At 45.7% G+C, this 27,123-nt stretch overlaps 1 protein-coding gene across 4 annotated transcripts in view; it reads right to left on the reverse strand.

The window, feature by feature from the left end:
* The window catches only part of LOC126297745 (cullin-1-like), a 217,096-nt gene that overhangs the window by 80,720 nt on the left and 109,253 nt on the right, over window positions 1-27,123 (reverse strand). For all 4 annotated transcript variants that reach the window (XR_007552574.1, XM_049988905.1, XM_049988906.1 and 1 more), the window contains exon 6: window positions 6,664-6,772. Coding sequence is in view for 3 of the 4 variants with exons in the window: in XM_049988905.1 (XP_049844862.1) it covers window positions 6,664-6,772 (109 nt within the window). In the remaining variant the exon portion in view is untranslated. The remainder of the gene's footprint in view (window positions 1-6,663; window positions 6,773-27,123) is intronic.

A 27,123-nucleotide genomic window follows, 5' to 3' on the forward strand; every position in this document is an offset into this window, starting at 1 on the left:
GTAACATAGAGGGAGTGAAAGGCTTTTTACAGTTTGAATAGAAGCCAGATGGCAGTTATAAGAGTCGAGGGGCATGAAAGGGAAGCAGTGGTTGGGAAGGGAGTGAGACAGGGTTGTAGCCTCTCCCCGATGTTATTCAATCTTTATATTGAGCAAGCAGTAAAGGAAACAAAAGAAAAATTTGGAGTAGGTATTAAAATCCATGGAGAAGAAATAAAAACTTTGAGGTTCATCATTGACACTGTAATTCTGTCAGAGACAGCAAAGGACTTGGAAGAGCAGTTGAATGAAATGGACAATGTCTTGAAAGGAGGATATAAGATGAACATCAACAAAAGCAAAATGAGGATAATGGAATGTAGTCGAATTAAGTTGGGTGATGCTGAGGGGATTAGATTAGGAAATGAGACACTTAAAGTAGTAAAGGAGTTTTGCTATTTGGGGAGCAAAACAACTGATGATGGTCGAAGTAGATAGCATATAAAATGTAGACTGTCAATGACAGTCTTCTTAAGAAGAGAAATTTGTTAACATCGAGTATAGATTTAAGTGTCAGGAAGTCATTTCTGTAAGTATTTGTATGGAGTGTAGCCATGTATGGAAGTGAAACATGGACGATAAATACACTCCTGGAAATTGAAATAAGAACACCGTGAATTCGTTGTCCCAGGAAGGGGAAACTTTATTGACACATTCCTGGGGTCAGATACATCACATGATCACACTGACAGAACCACAGGCACATAGACACAGGCAACAGAGCATGCACAATGTCGGCACTAGTACAGTGTATATCCACCTTTCGCAGCAATGCAGGCTGCTCTTCTCCCATGGAGACGATCGTAGAGATGCTGGATGTAGTCCTGTGGAACGGCTTGCCATGCCATTTCCACCTGGCGCCTCAGTTGGACCAGCGTTCATGCTGGACGTGGAGACCGCGTGAGACGACGCTTCATCCAGTCCCAAACATGCTCAATGGGGGACAGATCCGGAGAACTTGCTGGCCAGGGTAGTTGACTTACAGCTCCTAGAGCACGTTGGGTGGCACGGGATACATGCAGACGTGCATTGTCCTGTTGGAACAGCAAGTTCCCTTGCCGGTCTAGGAATGGTAGAACGATGGGTTCGATGACAGTTTGGATGTACCGTGCACTATTCAGTGTCCCCTCGACGATCACCAGAGGTGTACGGCCAGTGTAGGAGATCGCTCCCCACACCATGATGCCGGGTGTTGGCCCTGTGTGCCTCGGTCGTATGCAGTCCTGATTGTGGCGCTCACCTGCACGGCGCCAAACACGCATACGACCATCATTGGCACCAAGGCAGAAGCGACTCTCATCGCTGAAGACGACACGTCTCCATTCCCCCAGGAGCAACAGTGTCCCTAATTTGCTGGGAAGTGGCGGTGCGGTCCCCTACGGCACTGCGTAGGATCCTACGGTCTTGGCGTGCATCCGTGCGTCGCTGCGGTCCGGTCCCAGGTCGACGGGCACGTGCACCTTCCGCCGACCACTGACGACAACATCGATGTACTGTGAAGACCTCACGCCCCACGTGTTGAGCAATTCGGTGGTACGTCCACCAGGCCTCTCGCATGCCCACTATACGCCCTCGCTCAAAGTCCGTCAACTGCACGTACGGTTCACGTCCACACTGTCGCGGCATGCTACCAGTGTTAAAGACTGCGATGGAGCTCCGTATGCCACGGCAAACTGGCTGACACTGACGGCGGCGGTGCACAAATGCTGCACAGCTAGCGCCATTCGACGGCCAACACCGCGGTTCCTGGTGTGTCCGCTGTGCCGTGCGTGTGATCATTGCTTGTACAGCCGTCTCGCAGTGTCCGGAGCAAGTATGGTGGGTCTGACACACCGGTGTCAATGTGTTCTTTTTTCCATTTCCAGGAGTGTAGTTTGGACAAGAAGAGAATAGAAGCTTTTGAAATGTGGTGCTACAGAAGAATGCTGAAGATTAGATGGGTAGATCACATAACTAATGAGGCGGTGTTGAATAGAATTGGGGAGAAGAGGAGTTTGTGGCACAACTTGACTAGAAGAAGGGGCCGGTTGGTAGGACATGTTCTGAGGCATCAAGGGATCACAAATTTAGCATTGGAGGGCAGTGTGGAGGGTTAAAATCATAGAGGGAGACCAAGAGATGAATACACTAAACAGATTTAAAAGGATGCAGGTTGCAGTAAGTACTGGGAGATGAAGAAGCCTGCACAGGATAGGGTATCATGGAGAGCTGCATCGAACCAGTCTCAGGACTGAAGACCACAACAACAACAACAACAACAACATGGAAAAAGTAAACCAGGGTGGCCAGATGCAGGTTTGAAGCAAACGCAAGTCAAGTGTGTCAAACACCTACCTAACTTGGTCATGGCATTAAAATAAAAATAAAAACATTATTTACAGAAACTTAAAAGTAATTTTTACTGTGGCTTTATTTTGGAAGTTTAGATTGAGATGAAAGAAAAGCACAACTGTATACTGCTACTATGGAGCTTATTTATTTCAAGACAATATGTTATACACAAAGTGTGTTGATAATCACTTTCCCTTTTCATACCTTCATATCAGCTATTTAGTTATATTTGATTGGTTTTGTTAGCCACTTGCAGTGTGTGTGAAACTGTGTACAGTGCACTTCCCTGCCAATCACCAGTTACTGCAACTACAGTAATATAATAATTTTGTCACTGTTTCATATGAACACAAACAAATAGAAAAAATGCAACACCAAAAAACTAATTAATGTTAAGTAATGAAATTTTGGGAATACATTTGTCTAGGTAACATAGTTAAGTGAATAACACTGCAAGATCACAGGTTAATATAAGAGGGATACAAGCCATTGCAAATGTGAAACACTGGTGTATTAATAACCAGTAAAGCTGCCTGAATGTTCAATGTAAGCATGCAAACATGCATTCACTCTGTTGTACACATGATGGATGTCAGTTTGTGGGATGGTGTTCCATGCCTGTTGCACTTCGTAGTTCAGGCCAAGGCAACATGTCCACACTCTGTAGAGCATGTTGGCTTACAACAGCAGTATGTGGGCAAGCATTATCCCCTAGAATCCTGTTCATGAATGAAAGCTCAAAAGATGGAACCATCAGACTGACATACAGATTTGCAGTCAGGGTGTGTGGGATAACCATGAGAGTGCTCCTGCTATCATACAAAATTGCACCCCAGACCATAACGGCAGATACAGTTTCAGTGTGTCAAGCATGCAGACAGTGTGGTTGCATGCCCTCAACTGGCTTCCTAACCAACACATGAATGCCACTGGCACTGAGGTAGAGAACCAGCTTTCATCAGAAAACACAACAGACCCCCATCCCGTCCTCCAATGAGCTCTCACATGACACCACTGAAGTTGCGGTCTATGGTGGTTTGAGGTCAGTGGAATGCATGCTACAGGGCATCTGGCTCAGAGCTGTCCTTGAAGTAAACAACTTGATACAGTTTTTTGTGTCACTGTGGTGCCAACTGATCCTCAAATTGCTGCTGCTGTTGCAGTATGATACACAGGGGCCATACACCAAACACGATGATCTTCCCTCTTGTTAGAGCCATGTGGCTGACTGAAGCCCAGTCTTCTTGCGACCGTACATTCTTGTGGCCACTGCTGACAGCAATCATGTACAGAGGCAACATTGCCAAGTTTTTCAGCAATATCACAGAAGGAACATCTAGCTTCTCATACATGACCTCATTCAAACTCAGTGAGGTGTTGATAATGATGTCTTTGTTGCCTTAATGGCATTCGTGATTAACATCAACTCACCACATGCAGACTCAAAGGTAACTAATGCTTATGACCATTATGGTGTGTATTTAAAGTGAACTTGATTTTCATCCTCATAGTGGCACTACTAGTGCCACTGTTATGCGACTGGCATGAAATTTGAACAGGCATCATCTTTCAGATGTAGAAAAATATCCACCAACTTTCATTTATGTCACATAGTGGTGAATTTTTTTCCATCACTGAGTTAAGATGCTCTAGCTGTGGTAATTGGATCACAAAAGACTACCATACTTAGATATGTAATTCTTAATGTGCTGTCACTATGTTATACAACCCATAAAGAATAGATATGAAATCTGTAAGAATAAAATGTATAACACTTTCACTGAAGGGAACGTGTCTGCAGATTGCGTGTGATGAAAACAAATGATAGCTTTGAAGGCAGTCAGAGAAGGAACTTATTCAATCAAGAGAGCAACCACTCAAATCAGCACTTTCAGTTTGCCTGTAGAGGTTGTAGAAGCATATAAAGTTGAAAACATTTTCAAAATTGTTTCATGAATTGTATGGAGAAGATGAGAACAAATTAACTGATTCTTTAGATTATTTGTGGTTTACGATATTACATATCTAAATTTATATCACAGTTATCTTACACATGAGCAAAAAAGTCTTCATTCTGAATCACTGTGTTAATGATCAAGATTACAGTTACTATTACTGTATAAGTTTCCAGACTATGAATAAAGAGAACTTCTGTTTGATATCCCAGGACTTTCAAGAGTAGATTAACAGGAACAAGGGAGGATTGGAAAGTAATGCACAATAATGTTTTTATCCCTTAGTACTGCAGCTAGAATGTTGAAATTTTATTACAGTATAGTTTGAAGTTTGCACTACACAGAGCATTTTGTTTCCATGTTCAGCTCTAACAAGAGAAGCCTAAACTATGAAAAAAACAAGGCACACACTTTAATGTCATCAAAACATGGCACACATGTTACTGTTATCTACCTCTGAGGAGCAGCAAAGTGTAGTTCAATATTTGTGGGCCACAGAGCATAAACCAAGTGAAATTCAGAAGGACATGCATGACATGTATGGGAACAACTGCATAGGACCATAGCTATGTCTCCAAGTGATGCGCATTCTTCCAAGAGGGCCATGTGAAGATTAGTGATTTGCCACACTCTGAGAGGCCAGTTATAACTGAAACCCACAGTATGTTGGAGCCATTGGGGCGGCAATTTTAAATGACTAATGTTGCAAGTGCAAACCTTTTTGCAGCAGCTAAAAATTCCTGTGGTGTGGTGTATGACACTGTTCATAACACTTTGAAATTTCATAATGTTAGTTCTCACTGGGTGCTTAAGAACCTGACAGATGACCATAAGGGCCAGCAAATGATGACAAGCTTTGATCAGTTAATGCATTGTGCCGCAGAAAGTCAGTGATGATATGTTATGGGCATACCACTACATGCCCAAAAACAAGCAGGCCTCTATGGAGTGGAAACATGCTGGTTCCCCAGCATGAAAAAAGTTCAAAGTGACTCAACCTGCTTGAAAAATGCTTATGACAGCGTTCTGGGATATGGATGATGTGTTATTGATGGACTCCAGTGAATATGGGACCAGTGTGAATGCTGCAGCTAACATTAAAACTTTGGTTACATTGTATCATGCTGTTTGTGATAAATACAACAACAGTAATGCTGACAGTGTCAAAGTTCTTCATGACAAAGCTTACCCCCACAATACTGCTCCTGTCATGAGAAAATTGCCAAATTTGGGTGGTAGGTGCTCTGTTATCCATCATTAAGTCCAGAACTTGCATCATTATACTTTCATCTGTTTGGTACCACGAATAAATTCCTGGCCGGCTAACACTTCATAACAGATGCAGAAATGAAATCAGCAGTCCGTAGATGGTTATACTCCAATCAAATGGACTTCTACTAACAGGGTATATTGAAACTGGTACCACAATGGGAGAAATGTGTTGAATAACATTGGTGACTATGAAGAAAAGTAGGTAAAAGATCTAAGTACAACTGTGACTTTTTTGTTTTATTACCTAATAACCTTTTTGGTAATAAAATTATTGTGCATTACTTTCCGATCTTCCCTCACATTATGTGTCCACTTGATGATTTATTCTAATATTGAAACAAAATGGAAACAAGAATAAGTTTCTTTCCTTTTCCAAAATGCAGCCTGTTACTTCCAACTGAACAATTTCTGAGTGGAAAGCCGGAAGGAAGGAAGACATCACTGAAAACAGAGAACAAATTCAGAGGATAAGGATGTTGAAGAAATACAGTTGTGGCCTTATTTAAGATACTATTATGGCATTTGTTCCACTGATTTCAGAAAAATCACGGGAAATCTATATCATGGTGAGCTGGCAGGGATCTGAAACTTATTTCTTCTAAATGTCAGTAAAGGGTCCTAACTATTGAGCCATCTTACCTGGCACTGCGTTATGCAGCAGATGTCACTGAACCACTGACTGTACGCCTTGGATAAGGTAAATCTATATTTAGTATAGGAATGAGAAAATGGAGTGTCCCTCATGTTAAAATTAATGAGTGAACTGAAAATACTAACTAAAATGGTACTTACAAGTAACAAATCACAATACATCTTTAGCAGTATATGTCTACAACTGCCTGTAAGATATGGAATATACTGAAAATAATACTAAATGGTGTGCAGATATATTGATTGAAAGTTGATTCATTTTGCATAATTGTGAAGAGCAGTATACAATGAAATACCAGTCTTCATGGAAGTTACAGCAGTCTAATCACAATTTTCTGTTCCACTAAATTTGGTCTCACTGTATTTTTCTATTTTTAAAAAAATACCATCTGTGCTGCTGCAGCAGTACCAATACCTGTTTGTTCAACTGTTTAAACAAATTATCTCGCCATGTAACTAATGCCAGCTGATACACATCATATACAGTCTTCTTCCCTTCATCACGTTCTCTTCGGACCCAATGTCTGCAAAAAATTAGCAAACTGTCAGTTAGTCTGAAGCTATATAAAATGAAAATGGAAAGAAAAAAACTTATACAATACATTTTTATTTTTAACATAAATAATATAACAAGGACAATTTGATAAACTACACATGCTGTTATTCATAAACTAAATCACATGCATGTTAATGGGCTTTAATGTATACAGGGTGTCTCAAACATTTTCAGTTAAATTGAAACAGGTGATAGTAAATCCACAACTGATTATATTGATACAAGGGGTAAATGGTCATTAATGCATATACATTGTTTAATAGACATACACAGGGACAGCACATAACAACAATGTAGCTAATAGCAATTGTTCAAAGTGATGACCATTTCAATGCATGTATTGCAGTGGTGCATGCACTTGTGCTGCACTCTTGCAAAGATACCGGGTGTCTGTTGTACATTGGAACAGACAGCGGGTGATAAACAGCGTACATTTTCGACCAGAAAACAGAAGACATGACTTGAGGGATACAGTTTGGCGAGTGGTGGGGACAAGTATTAGACCCCTATCATAAAGACCATTTGCAAGCACAGGGATCAATGGATTTTGAGCTCAGCATTCACTTCTGTCAGTGGATTATACACCACAATGCTGTTGTGTCAAACTTCTTACAGTTTGCATTGTACACACATGAAGCCTCATTCACTCTTGAAGGCGTATTCGGCAACTGGGACAGCCATGTCTGGAGTGAGGAAAATTCGCATGCCATTCACAATGGTGGCCACCAGCAATGAGTCTCTGTAAATGTATGTCTGGGCATTGTCCAAAATCACCTAATAGGAACTTACTTGCTGTCTCCCTGTTTGACTGGTCCACATTACCTGCATTCCTGCAAGATGTGCTGCCACAGTTCTTGTGAGACTGTACCCCTCATTGTCCAAAAAAGGATGAGGTTTCAACACAATCATGCACCAGCCTCCTCTCACACTAATGCCCGTGAGCACCTCAACAATATGTACATTCATTGTTGGATTGGAAAGGGAGGTCCTGTCCCAGAGACAATTTAATAACAGCCATTGTATTAAGATGTTAAGTTCTCTCTCTACAAAGACAAAATGTATATTCTATCATTCAATTGTTGGCTGTCTTGGTTTGATGACTTAACTTGACAAAGCTCACCAAAGATCTAAACAAGTATAATCTACACATACTTAATCACTTATCTGCTTCATTGCAAGGACAACAACACAAGTGATTAAACCCAAAGGCATGTAGAAATTTACTAGGTAGGTCATTCTGAGATGGAACCAATGCTACTGGTTAGCATTCATTTTCACCACCAGGTGGACAGTGGCTCCACAGACTTTACAGTCACACATGGATTATACAGTGGCTGTAATCATTATTTCTATATTTACTTCTCTAATTAGACTAGCTTCCAAATCAGTACAAAAATCCCCCATAACAGGGAAATAAACAGCGCAACCTAATCAAGCTAGCCTTACAATTTCCTTTGGTTCTGCCTGTTTATCATTCAAAGTTCTTAGAAGAACATTGACAAAATTTTCACCATTAGTAATATCTCATTTCAGGAATCCTAAATAAGCTGAACAGACCACTAAATAGCATATTTTATTATGGTCTTTCCATTAGGCTATGTCACTGCTTCAGCCAGTATGTGGTTCTGAAAATATACAGTAGACCATTACCAACATCCATTTTTTTGTACTAGTATCAAATCATCAGATGAGCTGTACCCTATTATACTAATGATATTTCCAATCATCATTGGCTGAAAAAAATTGAACAACTCTGCCATAGTTTCAGTGAAACATGTCAGCTCTTTAAAAAATCCTGCTGTAGAAACATTCAGAAGCTTGAACAACAGGGCTAAATCAACTTTAATTTCCATTTATAAGCCATACTTTGGCAGACACCAGTTTCATCTGGTCTCTAAAATACCTTACAGGCTCAACCTACATTTAAAAAATTCATTCTACAGTCTCACAGATAATAAGTATCATTACTAACAAAACACTTGATCAGAATCTACATCTACAACAAGGAACTGGCTACATATAATTTATTAATGGTCTTCAGCCTGACAATGACACAGACTGAATTTTCACTCTGTAGGAAGTGTGCATTGATTTGAAACTTCTTGGCAGATTAAAACTGTGTACCAGACTAGGCTTCAAACTTAAGATATGGGATGGGATGACATGCTTTGATAGTTTATTCAGTAAAGCGTAAAGCACACACCTGTGTAAGACAAATGCCCCAGGTTTTAGTCCTGCTGCAGCATATAGTTTTGATCTGCCTGGAAGTCGCAAATCAGCATATACTTCACCACAGAGTGAAAATTCAAACTGGAAAGAATCCCCTTGGGTGTGGTTAAGCCTACTCTCTGCTATTATCATTTCTTCCAGGAGTGTTAGTCCCACAATGTAGGCAGGAGAATTTCTGTGAAGCTTGTATAATATTGGAAGGAAAAATTGCAGGTGTATGTAGCTACCCATGGTAGTCTATCCCATAAAACCTTTTCATTGTACTTTGAAGCTATGTACTGTATTCAAGCCTAACAAACTGGTGATTACCTGAGGGTCCTATCCACCAGTCCTGTCTTTTAGTTGGATTATGTCACAAATTTCCTTCCACCAATTTGAATTAGTGCCTCCTCATTAGTTACTCAGTCTACTGTTATAATCTTCAGCATTTTTCTGTAGCATCAAATCTCAAACACTTATATTTTCTTCTTGTCTGATGGGTTTATTGTCTATGTTTCAATTCTGTACAAGGTCAGTTCCATAAAAATACCTTGAGAAGGAACTTCTTAACATATAAATTTACATTCAATTTTCACAAATTTATGTTTTTTTGAAAACGCTTTTCTTGTTATTACAAATCTGCATTTGATATCCTCTCAGCTTCAGTCATCATCAGTTATTTTGTTGCACAACTCATAGGCTACATTTACTTATTGCATGCTGGTAGAGTCATGTGTGACGCTGTATCAAAGATGACTGAGACTGCTTATCGACTTTCGTGATTGTTCAAGATGCTTAACTGCAGTAGCAGTTCTTGTAAATGAATTAAAGGAGCAGCTTATTATATCCTCAATTTTGGAAGCTATTTATGTATTTGTTTTCTTTGGAAACATGAGTGCAAAGGACTATAGTGGGGTCATGGACCTCGCTGAGAGAGAGGGACTCCACAGTTTCACCTACTCCTCAGAGTCATTGAAGACTCTTAAAGTTGTCTTCCGCAAGCTCCCATTCAGCATGGACCCTGGGTACCTGCAGGAGCTGCTCGAGGACCTGGGCTTCCCGATACGCACCAGGGAGTGTATGAAGTTACCCAGGGACTACTCTGACATGCCGCTGTTTATGGCTGTTCTCAATGACATCAATACGCGGGTGACCATCCCAGTCGGGAATGCAAGATTCCGAGGACAGACGCGCCCACATGCAGTCATTGCAGTGAGAAACATGTGTCGTGTTACTGCGGCTGCACTGCCTTCCGGCATGCCGCCGCAAAAAGAGGACAGCCAGCACAATCTGTGCTGGTATGAACTGGGAGGAGCTACACTTCCGCTGCCACTGATAAGGCATCTGCCAAGTCGGTTGAGCAGTGTCCTGCTGCCCCCACTGATGTCCAGGGGCGTGGCAGGCAGTCGGAGCCTGCACCAGCAGCGGTAGTCATCCACGGGCGCGGACCGCCGAGGGAGCACCTCATGGCAGCCATGATCACCCGCCGGTGCAGATGGCAGAGGGAGTGCCCTGCCTACAAGCCAGCAGCCCCACAGCCCTCTGTTCGAGCCCAGCACTCAAGTGAGCGATGCCGTGCGAGAGGGTCAGCCCTGCCAGCAGCCCCGTCCGGCCCCCCATGTACGGCGATGCGGCAAATGACGATGGACAACGGCCTGGATTCTTCCTCTGTGGCTGCTTGCCCGCTCACAGCGGATCAAATATACAAAGTCCTGACACATTTACATACACAACAGGACTACCCGCAGTGCGCTGCTGACGAACAAGGTGAGCGCAAGTTCCTGCAGTACCTCCTGTCCATAGGATATGTGGCCAGGAAGTACCGCCGGGAGCCCTGCCAGGCGCGTCGACAGAAGACGACACTGCCCTGTCAGGGCGGCCCGGACAGGTGTTGCGCCACCGGTCACAGTTACGCAAGAAACTGCTGCACCTCTGGTTGCCCCATGGGTCTCTTCCGATCAAGAGGACACTGCAGCACCGGACACTGTCCCTCCAGGCGTGACGAAAGAAGACGTCACTGCTCTGCCAGTTGACGCAGACAACAACAGGATGGAGGACATAGTAGAAACCAACCTTGGCTATCTGCTGGAGTCAGAAACCATGGATACTTCTCAGCCCTCTAGAAAGAGGCCTGCAGCCACGGAGGAGGACAGCTCCTCCACATTTTCTCAGTCTATTTGCAGGAGAAGCCAGAAGCAGAAGACGGCAAACGACCCTGTCCCCACTGAGGCAGACCAGTCACCAGACAACGGGATCACATCGACGAGCCAGAGGCCATGGAGGCCACTGAGCCACCTAAGAGGCGGGCACCTGCCCAACACCGATAACTGTTTCATGGAAGTACACCTACAAGTCCTTCCATGATAAATTTCAGACAGTCGTGTCCGCTGCCAAGGTCAAATGTGTCAGGCGAGACCTATACCAGGTTTCGACCGGCACCATGGATGACTACCAAGCAGCCATGAAGATAACAGAGAATGACAACCTACACTGCTTTATGCATAATGCGGAGCCCGTGAAGCAGCTGAAGGTGGTCTTCCACCACCTCCCACTGCAAATGGAGACTTCACACCTCAAAGATGAACTGGAGGGGCTGGGCTACATGGCCAGCTCTGTGACCATCATGAAGTTGCCTAGGGCGAGGCGAGATATGCCTTTTCTCCTAGTTGTCCTCCCAGACAACTTCAAAAACAAGAAAATCTTTCAGTTGCAGATGGTGGCCCGGATTGGGGTGGAAGTGGAGCCGCTCAAGGCCAAGGGGAGGTGCGCCCAGTGCTTCTCTTGCCAGGGCCTTGATCACGTGGCGCACTACTGCTCCATGCCGGCCCGCTGCATCAAGGGCACTGACTCCCACCAGAGTTGGGGCTGCACCAATAAGAGAGAGGAAGCACCAGAGTGCTGCAACTGTAGCTGCATTCTGACGCCACCCAAGGCAGAAAGGATGGACAGCACCTGCCAGGAAGGTGCAACCTGGCACCAGCTTCGCCTCCGCCACCAAGGGCGAGTCCGCTGACGCCACCATGGCATGACAAGTGGCTTTCCCGCCACTTCCGCAACAAGACTGGAATGAGATAACATCAGCCACCGCGCCTGGCTCGTCAGCCCCACTGGCTGACTTCCAGACCGACCACCTCAAGGGCCTATCCAGTCAACACTACCGCGTCTCAGGCTGCTGAGCACGCGGCCCAGAGAACAGACGCTACGGCGACGCCGCGCCCTGCCGCCCCCGCACCCGCACCTGCGGCTGCACCCACGCCATCAACACGACCAGAAGCTGCAGACCTGGGAGCTCTTCCGGGATCCCTCTCTGCCTTGCTCCAACAACTTCCCATGGTAGTCACGGCAGTCATGGAAGCCCTCCTGGCTGCTACCGTCACCACGAAGGCGTACCATGGATAGTCCACTCATAAATGGACTCACCGCTTGCGGCTTCAATGAAAACAGCTTGTTCTCCCAACAAGGTGAGTTTCGCCAGTTCATGCAGGACGAGGCCATTGACCTCTGCCTGGTCTGCCAAATTCCCCTTAAACCAGGGGTCTACGTGCATGTAGCAAACTATGTTTGCTACCGCAATGACAGGCCAACAGCCGGCAGGGGCACCGCCATCTACGTCCATGGATCACTCAGGCACCACCAGGTGCAGCTCCCTGGAAAACACCGGGTTGACTGGCACCACCACAGCTGGGCAGATCATGTTCATGTTCGTGGCAGTATACAGGCCACGCTGCAGACACCTCCAGGAGGCAGACGTCGACCTGCTGCTAGCATTTGGGGGGGGGGGGGTGTTCACTGAGGGTGCCTTCAATGCAAAGCACCTGGAATGGTACTCCTGCCTCACGAATGTCAGTGGCCGTCGACTTTCTCGTGCTGCCCAGAGGAACAGTGCCCTGGTCCTGGGCCCACAGGAGCACACAATCTATCTGGCCAGGGGACGGCCGGACGTGCTCGATGTCGCAGTCATAAAGGGCATCGGGCACCACACGACTGCCTCCACACGGTGTGTGCTGTCGTCAGACCACCTGCCGGTGGTATTCACCATAGATGTTGCCGGAACCACACTGCCACCATGCCGACAGACATACCGGCGCATGTACTGTGAGCGGTTCCAGGAGACAGTCCTGGAATCGATCGTGGACGCACCTGATCCAGGTGCAGTGGGCGTGGACGCCGCTATGCATGTCTTCCCCCGCCAGCTACTGCAAGCAGCCGACGACAGAGCATACCACTGATACAGGTCGGTCAAGACGTCGTCTGCAGCCCAGACGGCAAAACAGGTGTCCTGGCGGACCAATTCGAGTCGTCATTCACCTCGGTGGACGACAATCTGGATGAAGACCATATCCAGCGGGTAGCCGAGCAACGCCCGGTGTTCCTGGAGGCAACGGATGATGGAGACGTAATAGACGCCATCTCCAAGGCAGAGGTGGCCGCACAGCAGAAGGCGCTCAACACTAGGGAGCTGGGACGCGCTGATGGGGTCACCAACCACCTACTGAAGAACCTGCCAGCATAGGCCCATCTCCTGCTGGCGGGTATCTTCAACCAGGTCCTTCGCTCGGGTGTCTACCCCTGTGCGTGGAAACACGCAGAGGTGGTGTCCTTCCCCAAAGCAAACAAGGATCCGCATGACGCCGCCAACTACAGACCCATCAGCCTGCTACCGGCACTCTCCAAAGTTGTTCAAACGCCTCTACACCAGGCGCCTGCTTCGCCACGTGACAGTAGGAGGAGTGATAGCGGATGAGCAGTTCGGTTTCCAGAGGGGACACTCCACGGTTCATCAGCTGATGCAGCTGGTGGAAGAGGCCATGTGCGCCCTGGAAACTCGGGAATATCTTGGGGTGGTGTTCCTCGACGTCTCCAGGGCATTCGACTCCATGTGGCACAATGGCCTCGGGTACAAATATTTTGTGCATGGGGTCCCGACGTCACACGGAGTCCTACTCTGATCATATCTGGCCGACAGGACTTTCCACGTCCGGTTGGACGAGGGGATGTCCACACACCGACCCATCCATGCTGGAGTGGCGCAGGAGTCCGTTCTCGGCCCACTGCTCTATTCCCTATTCACTGCCGACGCTCCGCGCGTGGCGCCAGTGAAGTTGACACTATACACCAACGACACGGCGCTATTCGAAGTATGAAGACAGTCGAGATGCGCCGCCTGCTCCAGCGTGGATGTGAGGCCCTTGGTGCATGGTCGACTAAGTGGCGCCTGAAACAGAATGCGGTGAAGAGCCAGGCAGTGGTGTTCACCTGAAGACCACTGCCACCTGATCTTCCGCCTGTCTCCGTCATGGGAAGCCCCGTCCCGTGGAGCAAGACTGGCCGCTACCTGGGAGTCACCCTCAACCAGAAGCTGACGTGGAAAGCCCACATCGAGGACGTCAGGGGCAGAGCAATAGGGCGCTTATGCGTTCTGTACCCTTTGCTCAACGCGTCGTCTGCCTTGCCTCTCCACCACGGCATCACGCTATATCTGGCACTGGTTCGTCCAGTTCTGGAATATGCGGCCGTAGTGTGGGGCAACGCAGCCGACACACACATAAACAAGGTGCAGAACAGGGCGCTCAAGCTCGCACTGCACCTTCCGGGGCTCTATTCGAATGTTCGGCTGCAACAGAAAACAGGCATCCCCTTCCTCCGCGACCGATTTAAACAATCGGCGCGGGTCTTCTATGAGCAGGCCGAACGGTCCGACAATAAGCTCATTAGGGACTTGGGCCACCCTATTCACCACAGGCCAACCACGCGTTGGCCTGACCTGTTACAAGAGTAATATCACGTGACAGAGCAAGGACAACACTCCCCAGAAAACACCTCAGGCCAATTCGGACCGTGAGGAACCCACTCCACAAAAATAGGTTAATGCGGGAATAGCAGTATATGTTTAGCTTGCCCCCTTCACAAGTCAGGGCAGACTCGTATGGTTAAGTGATAGTGACAGTGTTCGAGCCCACGAAGCGGCACCATCTCGCCGCACTGACAGGACATCCACAGTGAACGTCGCGGATGAAGTCAGGGCCTTGAGGGAGGACTTCAAGCAGCTCCTGCAAAAACTCCCGCCGATGATTGCGTCTGCAGTGCTGTCGGCCGCCCAGGCCACCACCACACCAGCTGTTTCCACACCCAAACATGGATAGGCACATCCAGGGTCTAACCGTTTGTGTGTGGAACGCAAACAGCATTCCTTCCCAAGCGGGAGGATTTCGGCAGTTTCTGCGGGACGAACACGTGGACGTCTGTCTCGTCACAGAAACTTGACTGAAGCCGGGAGTGGACGTGCGCGCGGCAAATTTTCGCTGCTACTGCACCGACCGGGCCACCCACGGCGGCGGAACAGCGGTATACGTTAAGACGTCGTTGCGTCACCACCAGGTGCAACTCGCCAAGACGCCGGCGTCGTGGTCAACACATCCGTGGGCCCGTAACATTTGTGGCGGCCTTTCGACAGCCGTCAGGACACCTCTACTCCAGGGACGTCGAGACGCTGCTGTCGATGCGCGGGAATCTGTTCAACGGCGGCGATCTCAACGCAAAACACCCTGAGTGGAATTCCAGGGTCACCACCATCAGCGGCAGACGGCTACTCCGGGTCGTTAATGACCACGACGCCATGGTGTTAGGTCCCTTTGACCCCACGCACTACCCGATGCGTGGCCGTCCTGACGTGCTTGACATCGCGATCGTGAAAGGGGCAGCACACAACAAGATTGCGACCACTCGCTGTGCCTTGTCTTCCGATCACCTGCCAGTGATCTTTGACCTGGACACAGACAGAATGGCACCACCTGACCATTGCAGCGCCCCTCAACACCAACTGGCAGATACGGTCACAGCTACACTCAATCCCAACGAGGAGGGGCTGGATGCAACACCAGCAGCATTCACCCACTACACACTTGCGGCAGCAGATGCAGCAGCGCCGCGGGGACAGCAGAAGCCGAAAGAGAACTCCAAGCAGCTTCCGCCTGACATGCTCGAGTCGATCTGTGTGAAGAAATGGGTTTTTCGTGAGTGGCAGATCACGCGAAACCTCGCCACCAACGGTTGCTCAACCGCCTGCGCTGGGAGATTTCGGTTGCCGTCGGCCACCACCGAAATCGGGACTGGACTGGCAAAATAGCCACACTCAGAATCGACGACGGTAGCGCCTGGGCCATGACCAGAAGCTTTCTGCGCAAGGGCCAGCGCATTCCGCAGCTACGAGTTGGTCGTGACGTCGGTTCAGAGCCAGACATGAAGGCCAGCGTACTCGCAGACACCTTCGTGGATAATTTCACGACGGTGGACGACGTTGTCGACGACAACGCAATCCAGGAGCGTCTCCAGCTGTACCTAAATCAACAGGAGGACGACTTCATTGAACCCACCACTGAGGACGAAGCGCAACGCCACTTCGCCTTCCTACAGCCCAGGAAGGCAGGGGGATGCGACAAGATCGACAACGCACTGCAGAAGAAGCTGCCGCCGGAAGCAGTGCGCATTGTCACGGCAACCTTCAACGCCATCCTTCGCACAGGCGCCTACCCCGTGGCGTGGAAACACGCCGAGTTGGTCGCCATTCCGAAGGCTGGCAAAGACCCCAGGCTGGCGCACAACTATTGCGCGATAAGACTCCTTCCTGCCTTTGCTCTCGAAGACCTTAGAGAGGATATTCGCCAAACGGCTGCAGCGTCACGTCGGAGAAGAAGGCCTGCTACCTGACGAGCAGTTTGGCTTCCGCAGTGGGCATTCGACACAGCATCAGCTACTGCGACTGGTGGAGCAGGCGATGGGGGCCCTGGAGCATTGCGAGTACCTTGGGGCGGTGCTCCTTGACGTCTCCGAGGCCTTTGGCAGTGTGTGGCACGACGGCCTCCTGTATAAGCTGCTGGTTCAGGGGGTACCCGTGTCGCAAGTCCGCCTTCTTCAGTCATACCTGCACGGGCGCACTTTCCATGTGCGTGCTGACAGTGGCATGTCAACGGCGCGCCACATCCGAGCTGGAGTACCGCAAGGGTCCGTGCTTGGCCCCCTTCTGTACTCCCACTTCGCTGCCGACGTCCCGAAGGCGACACCGAGGGTACATCTGACGCTCTACGCCGACGATACCGCGCTGTATACGCGCAGCTGATGCGCCGCCGCCTGCAGCTCGCCTGCAACGAGCTCGGAGCATGGGCCACGAAATGGCGGCTCAAGTTCAACGCCGGGAAGAGCCAGGTGGTGGTGGTTACGCGCCGCCGCAGTGCCGCAAGTACGGATCATGGGAGGCCCCATCCCGTGGTCGTGCACTGGAACATACCTCTGCGTCACCCTGGATCGACGCCTGACCTGGGGTCCACACATCCGGGATCTCAGGGGCCGACTGATTGGACGGCTGCGCCCGTTGTATCCCCTCCTCAACCCTACGACGACGCTGCCCCTTCACTGTGGCCTCACGCTCTATCTAGCACTCATCAGGCCGGTGCTAGAGTATGCGGGAAACGCTGCAGATACCAACCTCCAGACGCTGCAACGAATGCAGAACAAAGCCCTTCGGCCGGCGCTCCACCTGCCAAGGGATTACGACACTCGTCTGCTGCTCGACATCGCGGGAGTTCCGATGTCGGAGCGCTGCTTCCGAGCGCTCGCAAACAGCTTCTACGAGTCGGCGAGGACGTCACACAACCCGCTGGTCAGTGGAGTGGGAAACCATCTCCACTGGCGGCCAGAGACCACATGGCCTGACCTGCTGCTGGAATGTCTGGGCAGCAAGAGGAGAGGAACTGCTGTAGTGACAAAGAGAAGACAAACCAAAAAGAGAGGACCACACACCTACTTTGAACCTACGATGCTGGAACAGCATGCCGTGCTTAACCTGCTCCAAACGTGCACTGAATGCATGCGAGTCACGAACGCAACTTAATGCTGCCAGGTAGTCAGTTTGAAAGCTACACTCGTTGCGTTAACTCGTAAGTGATAAAAAGTGAACAACTGCAATTATTGGCGATTACCTTTGACTTCAAATGGTTCAAATGGCTCTGAGCACTATGGGACTTAACATCTATGGTCATCAGTCCCCTAGACTACTTAAACCTAACTAACCTAAGTACACCACACAACACCCAGTCATCACGAGGCAGAGAAAATCCCTGACCCCGCAGGGAATCGAACCTGGGAACCCGGGCGCGGGAAGAGAGAACGCTGTCGCACGACCACGAGCTGCGGACCCTTTGACTTCAGTCAGTATTGTGCTTAGTGATATTAGAAATATGCGGAGTGTGACCAAGTGCTAAGTTTACTAGTGTTGCATTTTTCAGTGAGAATAAAGTGAAACTTCCTGGAAGATTAAAACTGTGTGCCCGACCGAGGCTCGAACTCGGTCAGGCACACAGTTTTAATCTGCCAGGAAGTTTCATATCAGCGCACACTCCGCTGTAGATTGAAAATCTCATTCCGGAAACACCCCTCAGGCTGTGGCTAAGCCATGTCTCCGCAGCATCCTTTCTTTCAGGAGTGCTAGTTCTGTGAGGTTCGCAGGAGAGCTTCTGTAAAGTTTGGAAGGTAGGAGACGAGATACTGGCAGAAGTAAAGCTGTGAGTGCCGGGCGTGAGTCGTGCTTCGGTAGCTCAGATGGTAGAGCACTTGCCCGCGAAAGGCAAAGGTCCCGAGTTCGAGTCTCGGTCGCACACTCAGTTTTAATCTGCAAGAGAGTTTCATATCAGCGCACACTCCGTTGCAGAGTAAAATCTTATTCTGAGAATAAAGTGTTTATTCGAGAATAATTTGCACCAAATTCACCTTCGTCATAACAATATAATAAAATGGATCATTATGTAAAAAGAAAAAGAAAAGTAAAAACATCTGAAGATGCCGGTCACCATTCAGCAACAAAACACCAGTAGATGTACAGGCAAAGCCCAGCACTTCATCGAAACTTCCACAACAAAGTTCATTGACTGGTTCCTTTAATCCCATGGATATTTGCAATTATTTAGATATATTAGCGTCAGGGAATATTAGTGATGATATAAAACACAAGCTTCTCACAACTTCAAGGAAACCTGAAAAAGGTTATATCTTAACTACTTCCGAGCACAACATGATGAGACGGCTTGAAAGCAGACAAGTGCACGATAATCACTTTGGACAGTATCTGTGGCTGGCGTTCTCACTAGTTAAAAAAAGGGCTTCTTTGCATTAACTGTTCAATTTTTTGTGTATAATAAAACGGTTGGAGGAAAGAAATCCATTGTTGTTGTTGTGGTCTTCAGTCCTCAGAATAGTTGAATGCAGCTCTCCATGCTACTCTATCCTGTGCAAGCTTCTTCATCTCCCAGTACCTACTGCAACCTACATCCTTCTGAATCTGCTTAGTGTAGTCATCTCTTGGTCTCCATCTACGATGTTTACCCTCCACACTGCCCTCCAACACTAAATTGCTGATCCCTTGATGCCTCAGAACATGTCCTACCAACCGATCCCTTCTTCTGGTCAAGTTGTGCCACAAACTTCTCTTCTCCCCAATCCTATTCAATACTTCCTCATTAGTTATGTGATCTACCCATCTAATCTTCAGCATTCTTCTGTAGCACCACATTTCAAAAGCTTCTATTCTCTTCTTTTCCAAACTATTTATCGTCCATGTTTCACTTCCATACATGGCTACACTCCATACAAATACTTTCAGAAACAACTTCGTGACACTTAAATCTATATTCGATGTTAACAAATTTCTCTTCTTCAGAAACGGTTTCCTTGCCATTGCCAATCTACATTATATATCGTCTCTACTTCGACCATCATCAGTTATTTTGCTCCCCAAATAGCAAAACTCCTTTACTACTTTAAGTGTCTCATTTCCTAATCTAATTCCCACAGCATCACCCGACTTAATTCAACTACATTCCATTATCCTCGTTTTGCTTTTGTTGATGTTCATCTTATATCCTCCTTTCAAGACACTATCCATTCCGTTCAACTGCTCTTCCACGTCCTTTGCTGTCTCTGACAGAATTACGATGTCATCGGCGAACCTAAACATTTTTATTTCTTCTCCATGGATTTTAATACCTACTCTGAATTTTTCTTTTGTTTCCTTCACTGCTTGCTCAATATACAGATTGAATAACATCGGGGAGAGGCTACAACCCTGTCTCACTCCTTTCCCAACAACTGCTTCTTTTTCATGTCCCTCGACTCTTATAACTGCCATCTGGTTTCTGTACAAATTGTAAATAGCCTTTCCCTCCCTGTATTTTACCCCTGCTACCTTCAGAATTTGAAAGAGAGTATTCCAATCAACATTGTCAAAAGCTTTCTCTAAGTCTACAAATGCTAGAAATGTAGGTTTGCCCTTCCTTAATCTGGCTTCTAAGGCAAGTCGTAGGGACAGTATTGCCTCACGTGTTCCAACATTTCTACGGAATCCAAACTGATCTTCCCCGAGGTTGGCTTCTACTAGTTTTTCCATTCGTATGTAGATAATTCTCGTTAGTATTTTGCAGCTGTGACTTATTAAACTGATATTTCGGTAATTTTCACATCTGTCAATACCTGCTTTCTTTGGGATTGGAATTATTATAGTCTTCTTGAAGTCTGAGGGTATTTCGCCTGTCTCATACATCTTGCTCACCAGATGGTAGAGTTTTGTCAGAACTGGCTCTCCCAAGGCCGTCAGTAGTTCCAATGGAATGTTGTATGACTGCACCACTAACAAAGTTTGCCAAACTTACTGGTAAAGATGGTGACCTTGAGACCCACTCTCTGCTCAAGTACCACGTTGAAGCGTCAACAGATGCAAAATTATTTTTCGAGCGAACGCCACTTACATAAGTAAGAACAAAAAAACACGTATAACAATCTTATTCCATGCTGTGAAACAGTTATGTTATCAAGAATACTGGAGGAAATAAAAGATTCTCGTTATTACAGCATAATCTTCGATGACACTACGGACATAGCGCACCTCTCCCAATTGAGTTTAGCTGCAAGATATGTTGATGGTGACGGCAAAGTACACGAAAGATTTTTGGGTTTCATTGACATCCATAAAAACAATGAGTGTAGTGGAAAACCTGACGATGAACCTCAAGAGAGTCAAGATGAAGAGCGTAGCGTAACTGGTGAAGTATTAGGGACTACGATTCTAAGGATAATGGAAAGGCTTTCTCTGTCACTGGAGAACTGTGTAGATATAGACTATTTGCAACAATGAAGAGTCACCTAAGACTCTCGCGGCAGTCAAATTGTCAAACGAGATGGGTTGAGCGACGTGATGGTGTTACTCAATTCGCAGCTGATCTCTAAAGAGTCTGCAAAGTCCTTAAAGAAATACAGTGTTGGAAGGATAGAACAACAGCTGCCAAAGCCAATATTCTCCTTCGAGCTTTCTCTAATTGCGAGTTTATCATCACTCTGTTTACACTAAGTGACATTATAAACATAACATATCCAGTCAACAAAATCTTACAAGGCCCTAGCTTGGACATCGCGATGGCAAAAGCAAAATTACACTACTGTCCATTAAAATTGCTACACCACGAAGATGACGTCTTACAGACGCGAAATTTAACCTACAGGAAGAAGATGCTGTTATATGCAAATGATTAGCTTTTCAGGTTGGCGCCGATGGAGACACCTACAACGTGCTGATATGAGGAAAGTTTCCAACCGATTTCTCATACACAAACAGCAGTTGACCGGCGTTGCCTGGTGAAACGTTGTTGTGATGCCTCGTGTAAGGAGGAGAAATGCGTACCATCACGTTTCCGACTTTGATAAATGTCGGATTGTAGCCTATCACGATTGAGGTTTATCGTATCGCGGGATTGCTGCTCGCGTTGCTTGAGATCCAATGACTGTTAGCAGAATATGGAATCGGTGGGTTCAGGAGGGTAATACGGAACACTGTGCTGCATCACAACGGCCTCGTATCACTAGCAGTCGAAATGACATGCATCTTATCCTCATGGCTGTAACGGATCGTGCAGCCACATCTAGATCCCTGAGTCAACAGATGTGGGCGTTTGCAAGACAACAACCATCTGCACGAACTGTTCGACGACGTTTGCAGCAGCATCGACTATCAGTTCGGAGACAATGGCTGCGGTTACCCTTGATGCGGCATCACTGACAGGAGCGCCTGTGATGGTGTACTCAACAACGAACCTGGGTGCACGAATGGCAAATCGTCTATTTTTCGAATGAATCCATCAGCATCATGATGGTCGCATCCGTGTTTGGCGACATCGCGGTGAGCACACATTGGAAGCGTGTTTTCGTCATAGCCATACTGGCGTATGACCTGACGTGATAGTATGGGGTGCCATTGATTACACGTCTCGGTCACCTCTTGTTCGCATTGACGGTACTTTGAACAGTGGACGTTACATTTCAGATGTGTTACGACCCATGGATCTACCTTTCATTCGATCCCTGCGAAACCCTACATTTCAGCAGGATAATGCACGACCACCTGTTTCAGGTCTTGTATGGGCCTTTCTGGATACAGGAAATGTTCGACCACTGCCCTGGCTAGCACATTCTCCAGATCTCTCACCGATTGAAAACGTCTGGTCAATGGTGGCCAAAAAAAAAAATGTTCAAATGTGTGTGAAATCTTATGGGACTCAAATGCTAAGGTCATCAGTCCCTAAGCTTACACACTACTTAACCTAAATTATCCTAAGCACAAACACACACACCCATGCCCGAGGGAGAACTCGAACCTCCGCCGGGAACAGCCGCACAGTGCGACTGCAGCACCTCAGACCGCTCGGCTAATCCCGCGTGGCTCAATAATGGCCGAGCAACTGGCTCTTCACAATACGCCAGTCACTACTCTTGATGAACTGTGGTATCTTGTTGAAGCTGCATGGGCAGCTGTACCTGTACACGCCATCCAAGCTCTGTTTGTATCATCTGCATTTCTTCTTGGTGTAGCAATTTTAATGGCCAGTAGTGTAGATTCGACACTCAAGGTGTACGATGGTATGAGAGCTAATGTTGATAGTCACTTTGCTCGTATTGTTGAAGAGGGCAAGACAGTTATGGAAGAGTTAGACCTGGAGATGAGTGATCCTCGTCCTACACGCAGACAAAGACACAGGGAAAACTGCGATCATAATTATGACATATTGGAAAATAACTGTTTTTATTCCAATGCTGGACCATATGACATGAGAGAACGTTCTGCTGAAGAAAATATTTATCATTTAAAATTCAACTTCCTTTTGCCCTCACAACTACTGAACTATGACGGTAATGACCTAGCACATAAATGGAATCAGTGTTTAACCGTACTACTGCTCTCTGAAGAAGAATCACTCTTTGTGGTTAAAAAGAGACTAATGGGAGAGATTCTTCAATATAAGCAAACGAGCATAAACGCCCTTAATGATTGTGATACTGTTATGCAAGCATTGTATGTTTCTCCCAGATCTGATGATCGTACTTTGCACACGCTGTACAAGATATTTGCTTGTCTACCTGCATCTGTTGCTACAGTAGAAAGAAATTTTTCAACATTGCGGCATACAGAGACACATGGCTGAATTCATCATTGAAGGAGGATCGACTTAATGGCATAGCTCTGTTGAACACTCAGCCTGACATTGATTGTCAGAGTTCATCATTTAAGAAAGAGAACCACAATTGTAACTTTTTTATATCATAAGATGGCATTGTATAGAAAGCACATGGCAGGTCTAAGAGTCGAGGGACATGAAAGGGAAGCAGTGGTTGGGAAGGGAGTGAGACAGAGTTGTAGCCTCAACCCGATGTTATTCAATTGGTATATTGAGCAAGCAGTAAAGGAAAGAAAAGAAATGTCCGGAGTAGGCATTAAAATCCATGGAGAAGAAATAAAAACATTAAGGTTCACCGATAACACTGTAATTCTGTCAGAGACAGCAAAGGATTTGCAAGAGCAGTTGAACAGAATGGAGGGTATGATGAACATCAACAAAAGCAAAATGAGGATAATGGAATGCAGTCGAATTAAGTATGGTGATGCTGAGGGAACTAGATTAGGAAATGAGACACTTAAAGTAGTGAAGGAGTTTTTCTATTTGGGGAGCAAAATAAATGATGATGGTCGAAGTAGAGACGATATAAAATGTAGATTGGCAATGGCAAGGAAAGCGATCTGAAGATGAGAAATTTATTAACATCGAGTATAGATTGAAGTGTCAGGAAATCGTTTCTGAAAGTATTTGTATGGAGTGTAGCCATGTATGGAAGTGAAACATGGACGATAAATAGTTTAGACAAGAAAAGAATAGAAGCTTTCAAAATGTGGTGCTACAGAAGAATGCTGAAGGTTAGATGGGTAGATCACATAACTAATGAGGAGGTATTGAATAGAATAGGGGAGAAGAGGAATTTGTGGCACAACTTGACTAGAAGAAGGGATCAGTTGGTAGGACATTTTCTGAGTCATCAAGGCATCACCAATTTAGTATTGGAGGGCAGGGTGGAGAGTAAAAATCGTAAAGAGAAACCAAAAGATGAATACACTAAGCAGATTCAGAAGGATGTAGGCTGCAGTAGGTACTGGGAGATGAAGAAGCTTGCACATGATAGAGTATCATGGAGAACTGCATCAAACCAGTCTCACGACTGAAGACCACAACAACAACAACAACAAGATGGCATTGTCTTGTATTTGTGTATTTGGTTTAGCGTAGACTGCTACTTGGCGGCAATTTTCGCATTAAAAAAGTGATCCTCAGGAGTTTCCAACATGGTACTTCTTTCACCGCATAACTTCATTTAGGTGCTGTGCTGCTTTGACGTTCATACAGCGTTTCCCAAATTCACCATTTGCATAGCCAATTATGAGATCCTTTTTCCAACAGTCGGCAGGTTTACATTTTCAAAGAAAATAATGACATCAATAACTTTAAAAAACGCAGTGCGTATAATAATTGAAGATATAATGAGCGGCTCCTTTAATTCGTCTGCAAAAATGGCTATCGCAGTCGTCTTCAATACAGCGTGTACATTTCATAATGATGTCACGCGTGCCACTATCAAGAATCAAGGTTCAAGAATTTTATTCACCATACATCATTTTACAATGATATTGGCTTCATCATACAAGATGTACTAGTACATACAGAATAATAAAATAACTTCTGTCAATACATTATAGAATACATTTGAAGCATGGCAGTCTACCAAATTACAAAGGATAGCTTTTAAAAGTTAACGCAACAAGCTATCTTATAATCTAATATAATATAGTATTTTATTGTTTATAGTATAAACTTTGTAATTACACACGATTAACCACAGCAGAAAATAATATGTTTAACTACAGACAACTTTTAAATGCTTATATTCTCCTCAGGCATCTCAAAGAATTCTTTAATGTCATAGAATGGATGATCTGACACCCAGCTGTACCACTTAGTTTTAAAAGAATTTGTATCTATAGACTGAACATGAAATGGCAGTTTATTGAACATTTTGAATTGGTTAACTTTGTGGGAATTTCCTGTTCTCGCTAATCTGTGGCCGGGTATGTCTAAATTACCGTTAGCCCTGATGTTGTGTTCGTGTATTTCCCATCTGGCAATAAATTCTGAAATATTATTTTTAATATAGAGTACAGACACATAGATGTATAAATTTATAATTGTAAGTATTCTGAGTCTGTAAAAACGAGGACGACAGTGCTCCCTATGACCTCTTTTGCATATTATACGTATGACAATTTTTTTTGTAATTTCAATACGTTTTTGATGTGAGGGGGGTGCCCCCATATAATCAGACCATATGAAATATGTGACTGGAATAGCCAAAAGTATGTCATCCTGAGGTACTCCAAGCTCACTACCTCCCTTAGTTTCAAGAGAAGGTATGCCACCCGAGATATTTTTTGACATACATAATTGACATGTTCCTCCCAATATAGTTTTGAGTCAATGTGAATACCTAAGAGTTTTACCGACTTATTGCCTACTTCATTTGATGTTCCCATTAAAAGTTGCTGTGTTTTGTCAGGGTTGCATAGGAGCTTATTGGCTGCAAACCAGTCCAGGGCCGTATCTAGTGTTTCTTTTGTTAGGTTATTCAGATCTGAAATGTTCTGATGTGTGGTAAGTAGTGTTGTATCGTCAGCATAACACACAACAGGGCGAGCTATGTTTTTAGGTAAATCATTAATAGCGACAATGAAGAAGAAGCGTCCAAGGATAGACCCTTGCGATACACCTGTGCTGATTTCCATGATGGACGAATTTAAATTTCTGACTGAAACGAATTGTTTTTGGTTACTTAAATAAGAATTTATCACAGATAAAGTGCTCCCTCTCATCCTATAAAACTCTAGTTTCCCCAGTAATATGTCAACAGGAATGCAATCAAAAGCTTTTCTTAGGTCACATAATACCAGTGATACCATGTTATTATTTTCAAAAGCTGTTAAGGTTTGGTCAATGATTTCCAAGATGGCCCCTGTTGTGTTCTTCCCCTTTTGAAAGCCAAACTGATTGTTACATAGAATTTTGTGTTTTTCAAAGAAGTTGCTTATTTGTGTGTGTATCAGCGCCTCAAATACCTTTGAGAATATTGAAACAATGGAGACTGGTCTGTAGCTTTGGGGGAGATGTTTGTCTCCTTTTTTAAAAACTGGGGCAACTTTTGATACCTTGAGTGCATCCGGAAAAACTCCAAATTCTACACATTTATTAAAAATATAAGCTAATGGTTTGGCGATTGAGTCTTTTTAATTATGTTATTTGATAACCAATAACAGTCCATACTTTTAGAAGCTGAAAATTTGGATACAGCTGTTATAACATCAGCAGGTGTGACAGCCCTCCACTGAAATGCCAGGTTAACAAGCAGTGGTGTTCCAGCAAGGTTCACTGCAGATGAATTTGTTGCTTTGATACTGTTACTTATTTCTTTAACTGAGTTTAAAAAGTACTCATTTAATTCTTCAAGATCAAGCAGAGCTGTTTCTGTGTGTTTCGGTGTATTCTCTTGTTTTATTATTTGCCAGGCTGCCTTGCATTTATTGGGAGCTCTTTCTATATAGTTTTCCACTGCTTGCCTTTTTCCCAGAAGAAGTTTAGCTTTATAGTATCTACCATCGTTCACCCACAGCAAAAGTAGATTGATTGATTTATTGATCCATCT

This window comes from Schistocerca gregaria, chromosome X, assembly GCF_023897955.1.
Source record: "Schistocerca gregaria isolate iqSchGreg1 chromosome X, iqSchGreg1.2, whole genome shotgun sequence".
Taxonomy (NCBI): Eukaryota; Metazoa; Arthropoda; class Insecta; order Orthoptera; family Acrididae; genus Schistocerca; species Schistocerca gregaria.